Consider the following 20,231-nt stretch of genomic DNA (forward strand, 5'->3'; position numbering starts at 1 on the left):
CAGACATTTGCTTTGTAGTCGGATGCTTCAGCAAAAACAAGTCAGGTGCAGAATCAACGGCAACATGCTATGCCGTCACCCACCATAACAAAGCGCCAATATCGAATTGGACTGAATCGGCTCGAGTTGGCTTCAGAGCCGAGTGGCTCCAATGTGGCTAACTGTCGTGCAATATTGGCTATATTAGCACAAACTGATTTTTTACGCCTAAAACGCAGATAGTGAAACACAATATTGAAAATACAAATATTTTAACTGCATTTTTTTTCGATTAATAGCCATTTTCTTGTGAAGTCGGAATGTTCTCATCGTCTGCAGGGTCAGCCTGAGCTTCGTCTGCGGGATGTTCAGAAACTTCCACAGCGATTTCGGCGTCCGTCAGTACAGCCGTGGTCGCCGCGATGTCGTCGCCACCTACAAAGTCCTCTACAGTCACTGTTGCTGACATGTCACCAACAAAACGCGAAAAAGTGTTCCAGGCTCATCGAGCTCGCGGAGCTCTGCTTCTGCTTCGTCGGGATCGTCCCCCTCGTCACTTTATGCACGGGCCTCTGCTGGAACAAAACCTGCGTGCCGAAAGCAGTTGGCAATCGTTTTGCCTTTCACTCTGTCCGATGCCGCTTCAATGCTCCCAGCAAGTCGATCTTCAAGTCCTGCTTCATAAGAAGCTTTACGAGAAGTGTGTCAATCAGTCTCCTCTTGTAAGCTGCCTTGAAGGCCCTGATTTTATCTTGAGCTTGGTCTTTAACGTCAGTGCTGCTCTTTTTTTCATGTTCACTGCCATCAAAGCACTACGCACACCACACTCGACACGACGACCGACGCAGCCTCCGCCGAACGCTACGATGGCCACGCTGCGACGCCGCTGCTAACACTAAAAACGCGAAAGACGTAAAAACCAAAAAAGCAAAAGCAACATTCGATCGCGCCGCTGCCGCGCTGTCAGCGATTGTGAGATTCGAACGATTTCTTATGGCCTCCTGAGATCACCTCCACGCGCACAAACAGGCGCACGGAGGTGATCTCGGAGGCCATAGATTTCTTTGGCTGTCAACTCCCAATGCCGTCGTGGCATCTGGAGGTGGTCCTGAACGTTTGCTGCGCCGCACAACACAGATGTAGTGCAACGAAGCCTGCCTCCTGCTATTAAAGTGAGGTAGTGCTTGGCGTCGCGAAGTTTGTAATATCCGTTTTATGCCGAACCACGTTCGCTATGGGAAGTTAAAAATACATGTATTTGACAAAATAATTTCGGAAGAGTTCGATATATTCAATAATTCGTACAGTAAAACCTCGTTAATTCGAACTCGGTTAATTCGAACTGACGCTCGGGTCCCGGCATGGCCCTATGTATTTCAGTAGGAGAAAACGCCCGATAATTCGAACATGCCAGTATCCACAACGGTTAATTCGAACTAGGAGCCCGTGGCTCACACAGCTCCTCGCAGACAGAAGTCGGCCCATACTGTGTACAATGCGCAGAAAGATTACTAAGGACACAAAAAACTAAATCTTTCAAATCTGCTCGCGCGCGCGAGACGAGGTGCGCACTCGACAGTCACAGCGAGCATTCCGGTGCATGCCGTAGCAGGTTTTCGCTGCCAGGTGCCGCCAGGCTCTATCACACCAACGGTCCGGCGCAAGCCGTTGCAGGTTTTGGCTGCACCGCGGTTGCTGGGTGCGCTTTTGACAAGCTTTTTTTCTTTTTGTCCTGCGGTCATGTTGTGTGCACAACGCAGTTATCGGTGTCGTGCATTTGTTCGTGCCGCGGTGTTCAAAGTTTTGCCGTTTTCGTTGCCTCACCGCTTTGCTAGCGACGACTCATCGATTGTGACAGCCATGGCAAACCGCGGTAAATACACGGCAAAGGACCTCAAGACGAAAATGGAGATTTTGAGTGAGGTGGAACGTGGTGTCCTAACCAAGACGGATATAGCCAAAAAGTACGACATCAAGAAGAGCACGCTGTCAACGTATCTCAGGAACAAGGAATCGATCAGTGCTGCCTTTCGTAAAGACGTTATGGAGCCCTCTCGCAAAAGGCTACGGACGTCGGCCCATCCCGAAGTGGAGAGTGCCGTAATGGCATGGATAAAAGAAGTTCGCAGCCAGAACATTCCGTTAAGCGGGCCCATAATTGCTGCGAAGGCTGCAGTCTTTGCCAGCCAAATGGGCATCAGCGAGTTCGGCGCGTCGGAAGGCTGGCTGTCGCGTTTCAAGGCGTGTCACGGGCTGACATTTAGAAATGTTTGTGGGGAGTCAGCTGAAGTCGACAAGGAAACGTGTGAACAGTGGGTCTCCAGTGAACTGAAGGAACTCCTCGCTGATTATGCGCTCAGCGATGTATTTAATGCTGACGAGACGGCGCTGTATTTCAAATTGCTCCCCAACAAGACCGTCACTTACAAAGGCGACACTTGTGCTGGCGGAAAGAGAAGCAAAGAAAGAATCACAGTCATAATGTGCGCAAATGCAACGGGCACGGAACGGTGCCGCTTGCTGGTGATCGGCAAGGCAGAGAAGCCTCGCTGTTTTAAAGGCATCAAGACGCTTCCTGTTGATTACACCGCAAACAAAAAGTCGTGGATGACATGAGAAATTTTCACCGAATGGCTGCGTAAGCTAGACAGGAAATTCACTGCACAGAACAGGAATGTTCTCATGTTCGTGGACAACTGTACAGCTCATTGTGACGTGAGTGGACTGACAGCAATCCGCTTGGCATTTTTGCCTAAAAACACGACTTCTGTGCTCCAGCCTATGGATCTTGGAGTTATTCAGAACTTAAAAACGCTATACAGGCGCCACCTCCTAGAGAGACTTCTTTTTTGTTTGGACAGTGGCAAGCCGTACGACATCGATTTGCTTGGAGCTGTCCACATGCTGGCGTCATCGTGGAATACCGTCAAGCCGGAAACTATCAAAAATTGTTTCCGCAAGTGTGGCTTCGGTGACGCCCCAGAAGCTTGCAGCGCGAAGGTAGCGGAGGCTTCGTCTCATGATGACTCCGTCATGCTCGACCGTGGCTACGCGGCTTTGTGGGAGGGTGTCGCCTTTGAAGCCTACGTTGACGTTGACAACGGTGTGGAGACATCTGGGCCCTTGAGTGATGAGGATATAATCGCGGCTGCATGTGCTCCACAGGGTTCACGGGTGGCGAACACGGCTGAAAGCGATGAAGAGTACGACGAAGGCGACGATCCGGTGCCATGCCCTAGTGCATGTGAAGTAGCGTCGGCGCTTGATCTCGCTGCACGATACTTCTCCGCCGATGAGAATTCGGATCCTGCGCTGGAACTCTTGGGCAAGCTGCAGTCGATGCTTGTGGAGTCGCGGCACAAGAAACGCAAGCAAACGCACATTACCGATTATTTTTCCGTGTAAATAAACATGTTTTGAAGCTCGCTACTCACACAAATGCATTCCTGTTCTTGTTTGCAGTGCATGACTGACTGATTAGTCCCGTTCATTCGCCGTTGCGGCTCGATTGCAAAAATTATCGGAATCGCCCTCCGTAAACGTGCAGTAGTGCCTAGCTCTCTTTACTCATGGTAATGAGTCAACATGTGGGCTCGGCCAGCACAATGGGCCACGATGGCGCTCATTCTAGTGCCCGACTGTTAATTCGAACTCCGCTTAATTCGAACAATTTTTTCGGCCCCTTTGAGTTTGAATTAACGAGCTTTTACTGCAATATGCGTGTTCGTTATATTGAGGTTTGACTGTATAAAGATCGATTATTGGCAGTATATTAGATACAATAATAGCTTTATCGCCACCTCGTAGACGTTTTCTACAAAAACTTTGAATACCTGATTAAAAAAAAAAAAAACACTAAAAAGAAAATGACGTGAAAACTCGACATATGTGGTGAAAACGAACCGACGTGGACAAATCCGCGAGGGCCATTGCGTTCAGAGCGCTATCATTGCAATCGCCTGTTCGCAGCCGTATCGTCATCTCCGATTGCAGATTGTATGTCCGTGAAAGATTGTGCTGACCAAGACGACGGCGTGATAGCTTTCGAGATGAAACAGCAGGGATTGAAAGTTAGAAGCCGCGTGAAAAATAATGGGCATTTACACTTCACGTTTTTAATGATTATCAAGGCTGAGGATGTCCTGCTGTTCATCTAGTTGCTAATCGCTTTCGTGCATACAAAAAGGACTGCCACCACTGTACGCGCTACTCAAAGCGATGCTTAGCGATTGTCAAGCGAGCGCGAATTCTCGACTTTTAAGTATGCTTATAAGTTGTTTTATCGCCATTGGTGTATCCTGTAATAAAGTGTTCAGTGCTCTTTACGATGATTAGCATCGTTCAATCCAATTTACTCGTCGCTGGTAAGTAGGCAAGCATACATGCATGAGAAAATACATGGGTGTGTGCTTTATTGCTATTTTTTTTTTGCTGGTCCAGATACAACGATAATCTGTTATAACAATCGAATTTTCCACTTTTCTCGATATTATAACTGGACTGCACTGTAGTGTGTCTTTACAAGCGGGGCTGCTTCTTGTCATTGCAGAATTTTTCGTGTGAGATTTGACGTTTAGATAAGCAGCAGTAAGCCATTATTAGCTAACACGCCGGTCGTTAGTTCAAAGCATCTTACAAACCAGCTCAGAATATGTAATCACTGCTTTTTGTACCTTTCCTTCGTGGCAGGAATAATGCCCTTGCTTCGTTGAACAATTCATTGATTCGTACATCATGGAACAGCAAACATATCCGATTTGTTTACTCGCATTTTCTCACTCCAACCACTGTAGTCGCCCGCGCCATGAACTGCAGTCACCAGCTCGCTGCTGCGAAACGAAGCCACGCGGCAGTGCCGCCGTTGCTGGAACGACCGAATTACGCGGCAGCGTTATTGGCTCCCATTTACAGCTCCCGTTGCGAATCCTCACTCGCATATGTGCATGCACTTTTCTACTCACTCAATCACAAATCCCATAATTTGGGCCTCTATTACTTCGCATGTATATGTGCAACATGCAGTCGTAATTATACTACCACATTATGAGAAAGACCACCCAACAAAGAAATCAGGGGGTGCTCAAGCTTTGCCTTGAGAGCAGACGCAATAGTGCCTTTATCACCATCTGGTCATTCTGCAAATTTCCTAACGCATAGCACACCATCTGTACTGCAGCAGCACAGTATGATTGCAGGTTTTCATGCAGTCACCACATGCTGTCATTGATTTTCGTGTTACAACGGAGAACAAGAATGTGAACACCGGCTTTTCAGGGACACAGGGCCCTTAACGCTGTCATTGTTAAAACTTTGCTTAGTATAAAAGTCTGCACAACACGTCAATTTAAGCAATACAAAAAACTTATATTACCTTTCCAAAGTGTCCTCGTCCAAGCACACTGATGAATTCAAAGTGGTCTAGGGTCAGAGATCCTTTTGCACTGGAAAAAGTAGGGGGCCAAAAGTAAGCTATTTAGTAAGAGTCCCCAAACTGATGTTTTAAAATGTCTCCCATGCACAACCAAGGGGTAGATTTATGGATAATTATTGGAAGTGCTGGTCTCATGTGATACAAGTATTTCTTGAAGTTCTCACCGAAAAAAAAAAAAAAAAAAAAAAAAAAAAAAAAAAAAAGGTTAGCATGGTTTTTTATGCTAAGCTCTTTCTTTGGGGAGGAGGGGGAACTGACCTCCACCCGACTCATAAGCCTCTAACAGCCCATTCTCACTTGAAAGCTCATTTTAATCTATTTATGAGATCCATGAAATAGAGGCGACTGTAGAATACAATGTAAACTTACAATGTTCTTGTCTGAAGTGTACCCAGAGTGGAAGAACTGGTGAAAAACTGCGACGAACGAAACACACCACAAGAAAGAAAAAAGTGTTTCGTTCAGCGCAGTTTTTCACCAATTCAAGTATGCACCAACTAGCCCAAGAAGTGGTGTTAATCCAGAGCGGAAGGCTGGGCACAACTTCCTGTCTCATAGATCTCATGCTACAAAGCACATAAATTACGCCTAAAACAAAAAAACCAATGCCTCTAATAATTTCATTTTCCCAAGATCAACCATTAGAAAGAGTACTGGTTTTACAAATTCCAAAAAGTTCTTGCTCAGAAAGAAAAAAAAAAAAATCAAGTGGAAATCTAGCAACATGGAAATTTTAAAAATCAGCTTTTTCAGCAATAAAAGAATCTTCTGCTCCTGTGCAAACATTTACATAATTAGAAAGAGCCACAGAATTAATTTTTATTCAGACTAGAATATAAGTTGCCTGCAGTGCACCTTTACAAGCAAATTAAAGAAACAGGTAATGTAATGCAATACTCAGACTGGACTAAAGATGGCATCAGCAAAAGTAGCAAGCTTTGAAAACAAAAACATAAAGGGTGTTATGTGCAGGGCATCCCACAATGTTTAAAATGCAGCAACCAATTCAACCAGTTCCAGTAATACAGTCGAACCCGGATATATCGAACTCGAAGGGGATCGCGAAATAGTTCGATATATCGATAATTCGATATACAGAAATCGGCTTGTGACGGCACTTACGATGCGAAAAAACGATACCGCATTTATCGCGTCATCAACCCACTCGCATAATATACTCACCCTTATCTTTTGCACCCGAGAATTCGAAGAAAAAAAAAAAAAAAGCGTTAAGGCCAGCTCGCTCACATGCGCATCTCAGTGACGAGGCGGCAGCGACAAAGAGAAAATTTTCAAACTTGGAACTGCGTCCCTCTCGCCGCTCGAGCCAGCGCGGCAGCTCAAAACAAGGTTTCTGTGTCACCGCGGCAGAAATCAAAAATCGTGAGCGTTTTCGCTTGCATGTCGATGGTGCGCGTCACTGCGTCACTCCGTTTCGGTCCTCTCATCCACAGCTCATTTCTTGGCAGCGTGCCAAGATGCTGCGCAGCGATAACGTCAGGGCGCGTTTATCTTTTGATAGCTCCTGCGGTGACGGGGAGCGAACTTGGCAGAGTGCCCGTGATGGCTTGATTGCACAAGCCTGGTTCGATTTATCACGCCGCGCTTGGAGCGGGCATCATGACCGCAGCAGCTGACCGTGTGCTTTCGTTGATTCATACATGCAAGGATAAACGACTCGCGCCAAAAAAAAAAAAAAAAAAAAAAAAAAAAAAAAAAAAAAAAAAAAAGCCTTGCCACTTTTCAACGTCCGCAGCCGCCATATCTTATGCTACGCCGCACGTACAGCACACCAATAAAAATGGACGACTCTCGCAGAAAAAAAAAAAAAGAGAGAGAGAAAGCCACGTCAGCCGCCGCGCGCAGGGGGTTCGCAACACACGTTAAAGTGTCCGACGTCTGTCTGAAAACGGGCTGAGCTGGCTTGGCGCATGCGTAACGCGTGCTGAAGGAAAGAGATAGCTCGGCAAAAGAATGGGCACACCCACGCACATGGCTTGCAAACGTCATGTGCTGGCGCGCGGGAAACGATAACTGCAGATGCGCGTGCCTTTGGGGAATGGGCGCGGCGCTGCCCAGAGCAGACATCGCCGAACTGTCCCCTCATTCCTTCCAAGCGTGGCTTGAAAACGTCACGCGGCAAACGGCCAAGGGTGATGCGATCATCTTTGGGGAAGGCCCACTTTCCAGTGCGTGGTGCGGAGTTCGATATATCGAACGATCGGTGAAATTGAGTTCGATATATGACGCGGCTTTCCTATACTTTTGCATGGGATTTTCAAGGGGATATTCCGCGAGTTCGATATAACCAAAATTCGATATATCCGGGTTCGACTGTATATCTATGCACGCTCGCAGTGCCAGAACAAGTAGCTCACCTTTCAACATTCGCCACTACAGCAACAGCAACAGGTGTCGCTAGTGATGGCTCCCCGAGCTTATTTACTTCATCCTCTTCATCTGGAGCTAGCTCAACTATAGGCTCAGGGCTTGGAGAATGGCCACTAACCACTAAACTGGATGTTGGCTGTGCCTTCTGCTCCACAGGTGCTGGCAATGTCTCTTGTTGCAAGAAGTCAAACTCCCCAAGCGCAGACTGCAAAGAAGTGTTGCACCCCATCTCAGTTCGACAAAATAAATAGAATTCTTACGAGTGCTTTATTAAACATCCTACAAGCGAGAAAGCTTCAAAACCTGCTCAGCCACACAGTCTTGAATGCAGTGGAACCCACTATGTCTAGAATGCCGTTAAAAAACTGGCTGAAATGAAATGAAACTTTACTGGAAAACCAACAAACATAAGGAACAGAAAAAATAGAACAAAAAAGTAAAAAAAAAAATGTACAGTAAAGGGCATACAACAATAGCTGCCTAAAGGCAGGCAAAGATCTTATCAAACGAGAATAAAGATGGCTGGCTTATGCATGTGGCAGTGCTCCAAAACTTAAAGGCGCCAACAACTTCGTGAATGGTGGTGTGCACATTTGCAAGCAAAACTTTCGTTCCATATAAGTGTGATGTGCAGTCACATGGGTCACATGCTCGGCAGCACACAGGAATGAATGTAAACTCTAGATTGCTGTCTTCCCTAGTTTACAGTTGTATGCATGCCGCCCACTGAATATGTGATCTCAATTGGCAAAACGGCTAAAAGTGATAGCCAATTCTTTCACCCAATAAATTTTCTGCCATCAACAGAATGCAGATAGTTAATATTTTTAAGGAGTTTTTAGAATTCAGCAGCAAAGGCTTCTAATCTTTAAATAAAAATTGAAAGATTTGAAATCAGATTGAAATTTTAAGTTTTAGGATTTGAAGCATTTACAAATTTGCACTGCTTACGGCAGTACAGGAAAAGCTTGTTAATCCAAGCTTTACAGGGCTGGGAAAAAAAGTTTTTATTATTATCTGAAGTTCAAATTATTGAATTGCTCGAAAAAAAACTGACAGACGAACATCCACTGCGGTAAATTTATTTGGCGAAAGACTGGGCAATGTTTGCCTGCTTTTTAGACAAGAACATCACAACATTGCCTTTTTCGCACTGCCATCAATGCTTTATTATGCGCACGTAGGAATGTCAGAGCGGAGCTGCTAGAAAATGGTAAGCACTTCCCTTCACGGTGCGATGCAATAGCAGCACCCTTACAAGCAGCCATTAAAATGCGTGTAAGGCTTCAACATATGATGTGCTCCATGCCGCTTGACAAGCTCGCATTTTATGGACAGTAAAAGAATCACGTGAATGGAAGTGCGGAAAACGCACAGTGCTGCCAACGAGTGCCTAAAACACCACACAATTGCGATCGGTTAGCAGGCAGATTCAGGGCCAATATCCACTGTTGCAGTGGGCTGGTGCAAACTGTGCAAGGCTCACAAAAACGGAACTGAAATCTACACGTTCAGCCCATTCTCAGAGATGAGGTCATCCATTTTTTATCACGTTAGCCATTGTGTGCACATAAAGGCTGCGCATTCAACTCCACAACATGCAGTTCAGGTCTGAATTCTATTTTGACGATCGCTTACCATGCCTATTTTACCTGGAGGCGGCCTGACCGATGAGAGACCTGTAGCGCCCATCTGATGCCACTACCTTACAGGTGGGCATCGGCACACACAGTAAGACTTATCCGTATTTTGGAATTAACGAGGTACAAATCAACAAGCTTTTAGATGCAAATCTAGGAAGTCATGCGAAACAAGGGAGCAGGCACCCTCTGCCGCACTGTTCACGGCGCCAGTTCGGCTTTACCCAATCTTGCATGATTTAGAAGAACAGCTGATTGGGCGAGTTTGTGAACCATGATAAACGGTAATATAAGAGCACCACAAAAATGTTATTGTTCTCTTCTCCTCTTTGTCACATTTTTGTTGGGTTCTTATATTACTGTTTGTTTTGCATGGTTTACCTGGTTTGGTCTCTTCTCAATGTTTCGGAGGCCCACTGCTTTGTCACTACGCTGCCCTATCGCGGAGGCATTTCTCAGGCACCAGGCTGCCTAGGCGTGGCAGTGTATAGTTCAAATCAGTGACGAACATGATTCGTATTCGAATTGTTTTTTTTTTTTTTATATATATACAAAAGACTTCTATGGAGCTTGGCAAGACGAAATAATGCAGCTTGAATTATCAAAAAATTGGGATTATTGAGGTTTGAATTTACGAGCTTTCAGTGTACAGTAGACTGATAATTAGTACAGGTTATGTGTAGTTTGAAGGCAATATACTTGATGACGATGGAAGCAAATCATCATTCAGCTTAACCTAGTTTGGATTAATAAGATTCCATTGTAGCAACATCACTAACGCGGCTTCTTCCTTGACACAAAATTACCTGAACATCCACTTCAAGTGAGGTCTGATGAGGCGCCGAAGGACTCGAGGCGTCCGGCTCATTGGTGTCTTCAAAGTTAAGCTTGGTGACAACCAAACTATCCAGCTCAGGCGAAGTAGTGACAGGAGCTACAAAGCAAGCAAAAAATATAGATACAATCTTATGCCAGATAAATATAAGAGCATCATAAATTTAGCAGCACTCAGCACGTCAGAAAGCAGATGCTTGAAACATGCTACTGACAGCACGGCAGCAACAGCTGAACACGCAACAAAATAAAAGTCACAATTTTATTTCAGCAAAAAACCTAAAGACATTAAAAAAATGAAGCATTTGAAGATTTTCCAAACCACACTATTTTACTAATTTCGCGGTTGTCTTTAACTTTTTGAGAGGGGAGTTGGGTCTTGAAAAAATGAAAGATGGCTTAGCTCTGCTATGCTTGGATACACGTAGCGAAAAGCAGTGACTACCTCGAGATCAGAAGTTTTTTTCTCCAGTCTTCTGCGCCGTTCGCCAGCAGCTAAGCTCTCCTTGGCTTCCATGTCGAGCGCGCCTAAGTTCACCAGCGTTCTATAATTCATTTACAGGAAAGGAGAGGTGCAGCATCTGTCACTCGCGAAAGGCAAGAAGCACCCACCGGAGCGCACTTGTTCCTATTTGGTTCTTATAGCTGACGGCAGGTGGGTGACGTCACATCCTTGACGTCACCCTAATTGAGTGACTTGACTATTTTAGTCTTCGGTACTTTCAAATTGCTCTTGATTCTTATAGCGCTGACGAAACACCACAGGAAGAACAACACAAAAGGACAAATTGCGCGCCAATCGCAGTGTCTGTCACTCGCGGAATCCCGCTATCATCCTCACGGTAGGCAAGCAGAATTATGAAGAGCGTTTCACAACCCAGGGCGCGGCACAGCGGTAAAGCGCTCGGCTGGCGATCCAAGGGATGGAGGTTCAATTCCTGGATAGAGACTAATTTTTCTTTTTTTAATGAGGAGAAGGCGCACACCTCTTAAGCATTGCTAGGCAATGCCGGCAGAGCTTGGCGAGGGGGCTGCGCAGCTGGCCTTTGCTGTGACATCACGTGCATGCGCAGAACTAGGCTATGTGGAGCCACGCAAAGCTGCGGTCTGACACAGGTACAGTAAAAGCTCGTTAATTCGAACCTCGATAATTCGAATTACACTACTTGGTCCGGCCAAGCTCCATAAAGATCTGTGTACAAAAAAGCACACTAATTCAAACGCAAGTCGGTTCCGCAACGGATAATTCGAACTACGCGCCGCCGCGTATGGGCAGCTTGGCACACAGCACGTGTGGCGCCATGACTGGCGCGGCGCCGCCGGAGGGTAGGGGTTGGCGGCCGCAGCTGCCTACTCTCTCTTCCGCGCAACCTCCGAAACTCGCAATTAAATACTCGTTAATCAAGCCCTGTTAATTCAGAAATGCGCATAAGCACTGTCGGCGCGGTCCCAGCAAACGCCTATAAAAAGCTAGGACTTCGGATGAGTGCTATAGGTTACGAGTTTGTTTTTTTTGTTTTGTTTTGCGAGAGTCCCACTTTTTCATCCATCGACAGTCAACGAGAGCAGGCGGTCGGCGTCCCCTTCAAAAGGCGTTTACTGCTATTGCGCATGGTAGTAGACAGCACCCGCCCCAATCGCCTATGACATGATAAAGCGAACATATTGAAAATGAGGCCTGCACAACCGGACAAGCGCTGGCACCCTGCCAAGTTCGCTTTCTCCCCCTTGCTAGAGCCAACATCAAAAGAAAACTACATCGCTATGTTATCAAGCATCTTGGCACACTGCCAAGGTGTGTTGTGGACCGTGACAACGCGGAACGGAGGACGCAGGTACACGTTAACGGTTCAAGCGTTTTTTTTTTCTCGTGACGGCGCGGAGAGACGCGTTAACGGCTCATGCCTTTTTTTCTTTCGAATTCTAAGGTGAAATTCGCGGGTGGGCGGGTTCATTATACGAGTGGGTTGTTTACGCGAGTTAATACGGTAAATTTACCGTAATGCAGATGGTTCTTGTCAGTTTTATCGAGGCTAATCGATAATTCAAACTTTTTCCCCAGTCCCGTGAAGTTCGAATTAACGAGCTTTTACTGTAGTGAAGCGATGGCTGCGGCCATCTGCGCTGAGCGTGACGTCACTCGGTTGCAGCATACGCGAAGATCGGCTCCGACCCTCGTAGTAAAGCTTTTCGCTTCAATAATTTCAAGCCACAATTACGAAATCTTCAGAGACCATGTAATCTTGCGTGCTAAAATACGTACCATTTATATCTCTTGATGTCAAGGAATGCAAATAAGGGTAAAATTAACATCCTACCCGTCACAGAGCTCGAGTTAATGGATACTGAAGCTGCCACCTCAGAAAACGAAATACAGACGACCAATTTTTCGGACCCTCTAGGGAACGCAAAACGTACGAAAATTCAGGCAGTCCGAAAAAATGAATGCATGAAAAAGGTGTACCATTTTACAAATATTTCTTGGATCCAAACACTCAAGGACGAGGTATTAGGCTTCCGAAACATCAAAGCATGAAAGAGCTGTTCAAAAACTCTATGCAGCCAACAGCCTGTTTATTATGCATGTGTAGTCACGGCAGCCGGCGTTATTGCTGCAGTGTCTTAAAGAACTTGTCGATCCTTGTTCGGACAGCGTTCCACTTGCATGCGATCATATTCGTCTCGATCTGAGCAAGAGTCATGTCAGCGCTGTACACCGATGAAAGAGTGAGCAATGCTCACGTCAACTCGGCGCTCGTAGGCGGTGCAGACGTTGGCTCCCCATTCTCAACATCGAAGTCTTCTGAATCCTCCACAACCTGACGGACTAGCTCTTCATCCGTCAGTTCTGAACAGAAGTTGAGCTCGTTGTCAGCGTCAACAAACTGTTCAAAAGTTATTTCCGTCGGTATGGAAATCCCAGCAGAGCGGGGGCCGTTGATCGCGTCGTCCATGGGCGGGCACATGTCAATCACGTCACATTCAAGCAAGTCTGCTGCCTCTGTGGTGAATGCGAAGCCGCGTGGCGAAAACAGTTGCGAATCATGTCTTCCTGCACTGTCTTCCATGCGTCTGCAAGCATTCCGACAGCAGACTGAAGGTCACCGTTGTAGCCTTTGCCGCTTTCCGCACACAACACCATGCGGTTTAGTACCCGTGAACGGTAGAAATTGCGGATGATGCCTTGGTACATCGGTTGGAGAATTGCAGTAATGTTGGGCGGCATGAGCTCCAGCTGAACAGCCTTCAAATTCTTGATGTGAAAATGAGCGGCGCAGTTGTCAACGAAGAGCACGACACGTCTGTTCTGAAGTTGAAACTTCCTGTCCAACCTGCAGATGTAATTCTCAAACAACTGCTGAGTGACCCATGCCTTTTTGTTGGCTTCGTACAACACTAAAAACGACGTCCCTTTAAAGCACCTCGGGTTCTTTGACTTCCCGATTACAGGCAAGGGAAGCTTCTCGCTGCCAGACATCTTGCTGCTGACGAGAACGGTCAGCCACTCTTTACTGTGCTTGCCACCGTGGCATAAGTCACCAGCAAAAGCAAGCATTCCTTCCGACAACATCTTATAAAAAAAAAAAAGGCCAGTTTCGTCGCAGTTGAAAACATTGTCAGCAGAGAACTGCTGCAACAAAGACTGCAGTTTTCCGCTGGGGTACTGCTCAATAACTGCATTGTCAACGGCGCCGCTCTCACCGCACACCTTTTTGAACGTGAAGTCATTCCGATGTTTAAAGTTTCTCAGCCACCTATCACTAAACTTAAAATCGTCAATGCCCATTTGAAGCGCGAGTTTCCCCTTTTTCTTTCAAAACTCCGCCCGAGACCGGCAACCACTTTGCAGTCATTGAATTAAACCAAATGATGAGGGCTTCCTCAAGCTTTGGGTGAACACCTTGGCTTGCATTCTTTTTTTTTTGGCACCAGATGGTTTTTCGACCGCTTCCAGGATCTTGCCCTTGTTCTTGAGAAAATCTCTAAGACTGTTTGTTTGGAAATGCCGAACTCCTCACCCACGTCAGCCTGCGATCGTCCGCTCATTACTTGTTTAATAATGGCGGCTTTCTTCTCCATCGTTAACCGACGGTACTGTTTTCCACGCTTCGATGCCATCGGCGAGGATGACGAGGACGGAGTGGGGGCCGTCGTGGGCAAGCAAAATCCCTCTTGTTGCGAAGTGTCGAAGCACCTAGGCCTAGCGTCACAGAGCACACTTGACACAATACGTAGCACGTAGCAGAACCATGCACCAGCTTAGCAAAACACTATGTGGTCTGCGATGAGTTGGCGCAACGAAAAGGCGAAATGGTCGCAGCGTCGACGGCGCTTCCGGAAACTCCGGAAGAGGCGCTGGTGAACACAGCCAGAATGGCCAGACCAAATCGGTGTGTGATGGCTAGGTACGGCTAGTTGTTCAAAGCTGTGACATGATACGCAGACTGGGAGATAGCCAAAATGGTGGCTTTGTACGACGCAGTTGCGGTTTCAGACCTTCCGTCGCGTCAAAAAGTCAGAAAAATTGGATGGCGGGAGGTTCAAGCGTCCAAAATCTCAGATGCCCTTACATTGATTCTATGGGGCTCGTGGCGGTGTCGCGAAGACGTCCGGAATACAGTGTACTCTCGTTAAACGGAACCTCAAGGGACCGGGAAAATACGTTCTGTTTATCAGGAGTTCCGTTTACCGAGAGAATGGGTTCAGCATTGTGCAATCAGCTTCCGCGGTCCCGACACGACAGGCAGGCGCGCAGTTTGTGATTTCCGCGGAAGTGAATCCCGAAATGCAAAATTTCGGTAATCAGGAGAACAGTATACAATGGGCAAGAACTTCACTGCACAAAGTACACAGCGAAAAATTTTTTTTTTCTCAGAGTACAGGAATATTAAAAAAAAAAAAAAAGAACAGACCGCTTACTCTTTTGCTGGTAGGGTAGTGGGAACTGCGATTTAATTTAATGGCTGCCAAAAAATGATTTTATGCTCCACGTTGTAGACGTTTTCAGGGTCGTACTCCTTTAGAATTTTGGGCAGCCGTCTTGCTTTCCACTCTCCGCATGCCATCGTATCGGCAGCGGCAGCTTCCCCTGAAATGGCACGGAACACTACACCATTCCGGTCTTTAAACCTAGTCAGCCACCCATCGCTGCATGAAAAGCCCTCAATGCCGAGCTGGAGAGCGAATTCTTCTCCTTTAGCATGAATGAGTGGTCCGCTGATGGGGATGTTTTCGCTGCGGGCCCTTTGCAGCCAAAGCACGAGGCACTTCTCCAGATCCTCATGGTCAGCCGCTCGTAGTCTTTTTCGCTGGGGACCAAAGCGTGACGTTTCAAATGCCGCCCGCAGCTTGTCCTTGTCTTGGAGGATTCTCGTAAGGCTGCTCTTTGGGATGCCATACTTCGTCGTAAGCGCCGTTTTAGTAAATCGACCACTTTCGAAATCATTGATGATATCCGTCTTCTTTTCTAGTGCAAGCGCATTGTGCTGTCGTTTCTGCGTACCCATCGGATCCTGACTTCGCGACGAAATGTCGCTACGACACCGAACAAAGGTTCTGAGGCTTAGGCCTAACTGAATACGGAACAGCACGCACACTGCGACAACAAGCAGCGACGCGGCGCACTGTGCGAGAAAACCCGAAACTGCCAAAACCGCCGAAACCGCCAGGAGGTCGAAGAGGTTGAGGGGGTGGGGGACAGTGATGCACACCGCGATGGCGCTGCATTTGCCCAACTAGTTTTGGTTTCGAGTTTGCTTTCGGTTCCGTTTATGCGATGGTCGAAAAACTTGAGTTCCGATTAACGAGATTTTTTTTACATTGCGTTGATAGAAAACCAACCAACTCTGATGAGTTTGTTCCGTTTAAGCGTCTGTTCCGTTTAACCGATTTCCGTTTATCGAGAGTCTACTGTATCGGGCATGTCCGAAAATTTGGTCGTTGACTGTACAAACTTTTGAGTTTCTGATGTGGCAGCTTTCTGAAACTAAGTTCTATTATAGGCACACTGCCCTTGACATCAGGAGAAACAAATGGCATGCAAGTGCATGCTATTTTAGCAAGTTACTTGAAGCAAAATTTCTTAAAGGTCTTCCAAAAAGCTTACATAACATATTGCATAAGTGTTCAAGGAATTGTTTTATATCAATTTAAATAGCATACTTAGAACTGGCTTTAAAAAAAGTTTCCTGAAGATTTCCATATTGTGACTTTTCTAACTAAAAAAAAAAACCTTTCAAGACCCAGTTCCACTCTTAAGCACGTAGTCATTATTCCGATAGCAGTATCTGTACCTGTCCGGAGAGATCGTTTCAGGCTCAGCGAGGCTGAAAAACTGGTCCGAATAACAGAACAGTTAAAAAAATTTGTAATTCTAGAATAAAAAACAAAATAGCTAGGAAAACTGTCAATTCCATCATCTCTCTTGTTCCAATTACGAATAATATTAGCTTGTGCTGCAGCTAGCGTCCACATGGCACTTGTCCCTTCTCGTGACCAATATCAAAATATACAACACTGCCATAAATCACGACACGACACTGCGCTAATTCACTGCTATCCTAAGCGGGGAAGGGCTCTTGGAACTTTTCACTTTATTTTTCGATTAAATGTAACGAAAGTGCACTATCATAATCAGGTTTTTATGCTGATTTCAAATATGTAATCAGTTTTCTGTCAATTAGTTTTCAGGATACTAGACATTTTCACTGAACTGTTTGCAAAAACAAAAACAGAGAAAACTATTATTAACATATGGCAGAGAGCATACAGTATAAGGAACATAATGCAGGAAGTACTTTTTTGATTAAGCCAATATTAGTCATTTTAGGACTTGTTCAAATGCAGTGAAGGAAGGACTGGTTGATGAGCAGTTTCAATTACAGTGCACAAAAATATTAGAAAGCACAACTGAGAAATTGGTTTCCAAAACTGTATACTTCAATCATATAACCACATACTATAATAAAAATTATTTCTTTTAACTGCTTTAGATGCAAAGATATAAACTAACAAACAGTCAAAAATTCGTGTTTTGAGAAAACAACGACAAACCAACAGAGGTGAGAATTATACAGCTCGTTTGCACCTTATAAAGTGGAATAAATCTATAGAAATGTAAAAGCTGTGCTGTAATTTCAAAAATATTTTCAAAGATCAAAATTTTTTCACGGTTTTCAGCTCCTCAAGTGCCCTGTCCTCCCTTCGTAAGACAAATGGCACTATGACAGGGGCGTCACACTGAATTACTGAAACACACAGCGAAGTGCAAACAGCACCTGGCAGCCATTTTCACCGTAGGCGGCGCTGCCCGAAATTTTAATACAGACTTTAAGACAAGCTTGTAGAAGAGTGGTTGCTATTATTCGGCCCAAAAAGACCCAACTGCACAAAATGAAATGCTGTTTACACATCGCTGCTGTACCCATGCACAACGTGGGCGTAAGCTCTCCCCACAAGCCATCAGTGCTAATTGAAGATGATATTGCAGATGCAATATGCTGCACCTGCAATATGCCGTATGCATAAAAATGGCCATCGCGAAGCGCTGGCGCTTCGTCACTGATTGCAGACAACAGGATGCGGCACCTGCACGCCTCTTATCTCTATCTTTCTTCTCTTTATAGGTTAGTATTACGCTGGAATTAAATTTTCCGGGCGTTACGCCCTGGTCACAATAACAGAACAGCGCTAAGCTGACTAGGTCTAACTGCGCGACCTTTTCAAAATGGTACTAGGCTGCAAACAGTCGACACTGGGAGCCAGCGAACCAAAAGTGCTCGCTTTGGTCACGTGCTTTCAGAGCCCAATAGCAGCACGTTTCACACAATCTTCTCCCTTTGTTTAGTGCTTCTGGTGTTTACTCATGGATGCCAATTGAGATATGGAAATAGCCTGAATCACTATCTTTCGAATGAGACCAAAATGATGCTGGTGAAGCGCATACTTCTTGAACTGATGCCAATCAAAGCTCCGTACGACCTGACCTCAATTTAAAGGGCCAAGCAGTCAATTTCGCAACTTTGGAACGCTGTAATGCGAAAAAGAGGCAGTATTTTTCAACCAAAACTAGCAGAGAGTCGTGGAGACATCTTAGGACAGAGAAAATCAAGAAATAAAGATTTTTAGACCTATTTTCAGCCACAGACATTTTAGGCACTCGGGTAAGTGGCGCCCTTTGAATTTCGATTTGGAGAGTAACAATTTTTGCAAGCGATTCCTCATACATTCGCTCCTACCACAATAGCTGTTACTTTCTTTTTAGAATTCTCTCTTGACAAACAAATAAAAGTCTTTTTACAGGCAGAAAAATTTTGTTGCATTTGTCTTTATATCTATAATAACCACCCTACGCTAACAGATAACGTGCCTGACAGGGACACTAAGCATGCAGCCATTTAACTGTTTCAGTAAAACTATGTGATGTCAAAAGAAAGAGTCAACCTAAGTGTCATGAACCCTGGGCACAAAACTGATTGTCAAAAGAAAAAGAGGAGTAAAAATGGCCAAAAAGTATGATATGACATTTGGGATTAAATGTCCCATGAGGGACACTGTAGTAGAAGGCTCCAGATTAATATTTACCGCTTGGAGTTCTTCAACATGCTGTGTCGTCAGTACACGGGCACCTTGTACTTCACTTTTATCAAAATGCGGCCACATCAGCCGGGACTGATGCCTAGAGCCTAGAGCGTAGCCGCTGAACATCCCAACCACTGAGCCACTGCGGCGGGTAGCTTTAAAGGCATGTTCCTAATGCATATAAATAAAAACGAAAATCTCACCTGTGGTTAGAAGAGCATCAGGAGGGCTAACTGTTGTTACTTGGTCAGAACAACCAGGAGGCATAGCACGCTTCATCAAGCGGCCCCATGTGGCCACATTAATGTTCATCTGTGTTGGCCGAAGAAAGTTCTTTCCTGCAGAATAGCATTTAATAATAATATTGTCACAAACTAGGTTAGCAAAATAAAAACAAAAGGAAATAGGTAAACATGGTAGCAATAATCATTTCCCCTTCATTCATAAGAATCTGGAAGCAAGCTTTTATGTAATGTGTGCTTACGAGAAACCTTGAAACCTGGTGAAAAAGAAAGCAAAGCAAGGTTCTTTTAACATGAGGTCTGCAACACTATTCAGGTATAAGTACAGGTAATGATACACTATTATCAACACCATGAGTACCAAATTGATTATACAGTTCATTACCTAAAAAGCGGAAGCAGCAGATGCCACCTTTTTATTTTTTTAGGTCATGGGACCACCAGTTCCATGTTCATAAAAATCCATACCCAAGGAAACATTTGTTCATACCTAGACATACCACCCCGTCCCCCTTATGCAAAAGCGCACTATGTGAGCCCTGTCACTGATGATCGCACTGCCACGTCACCACGTCTCTCAAAACACTACCTTGGTTTGAAAACTGAAGCTCCCCCTTGTTCAGTTCTCTTTCACTCCACAACTGAAGCAATTCAAACTTTGTGCTGTTCCTCAGCCCTTAACTGCAGCTGTAGAGCTACCATGTGGAGGTTGAGCATAAGAGATGGTCAGAGCCTGGCACAAAACCATGTAAAATGGTAGCTTACACATGCAAGAAGCTTACCTTTCTGAATAAAGAGCTTCCTCTGGCGCTGCAGACGGGGTTTCCTTGAGATCATTGGATTCAGGAACTTTATCTGAGAGAGAGGTAGACATAAAAAGTAGACATTTATTATAAAGACTTCCAGTGTGCTATAAAAGGCTACCACCTTCCATTCAGCACAATGTGAATACAGTAGTGTACATGGTAAGTTACGCCTGTTCTGTTAAGGGGGGACGCGACCTTTGAAAACCAAAAAATCGCGAAACAGTCGATTTTTGGAAGATTATATATTCCGGTAGTATGTCTTATAAACTACCATTTCTGTAATTATCAATGCCCAACTCGCCGTAGAAATACTCGAAATTAATTATTT

General features: G+C 45.3%; 1 protein-coding gene across 2 annotated transcripts in view; it reads right to left on the bottom strand.

Annotated features, from left to right (window-relative positions):
- The window catches only part of Pkn (serine/threonine-protein kinase N), a 149,557-nt gene that overhangs the window by 40,532 nt on the left and 88,794 nt on the right, over window positions 1-20,231 (bottom strand). For both annotated transcript variants that reach the window (XM_084589337.1, XM_084589338.1), the window contains exons 10-14: window positions 19,880-19,952; window positions 19,059-19,193; window positions 10,248-10,375; window positions 7,789-8,006; window positions 5,351-5,420 (exon numbers count right to left, since the gene is read on the bottom strand). In XM_084589337.1, the coding sequence (XP_084445463.1) occupies window positions 5,351-5,420; window positions 7,789-8,006; window positions 10,248-10,375; window positions 19,059-19,193; window positions 19,880-19,952 (624 nt within the window). The remainder of the gene's footprint in view (window positions 1-5,350; window positions 5,421-7,788; window positions 8,007-10,247; window positions 10,376-19,058; window positions 19,194-19,879; window positions 19,953-20,231) is intronic.

The sequence above is a fragment of the Amblyomma maculatum genome, chromosome 1 (genome assembly GCF_055883805.1).
Source record: "Amblyomma maculatum isolate TAMU_Amacu chromosome 1, ASM5588380v1, whole genome shotgun sequence".
Lineage (NCBI taxonomy): Eukaryota > Metazoa > Arthropoda > Arachnida > Ixodida > Ixodidae > Amblyomma > Amblyomma maculatum.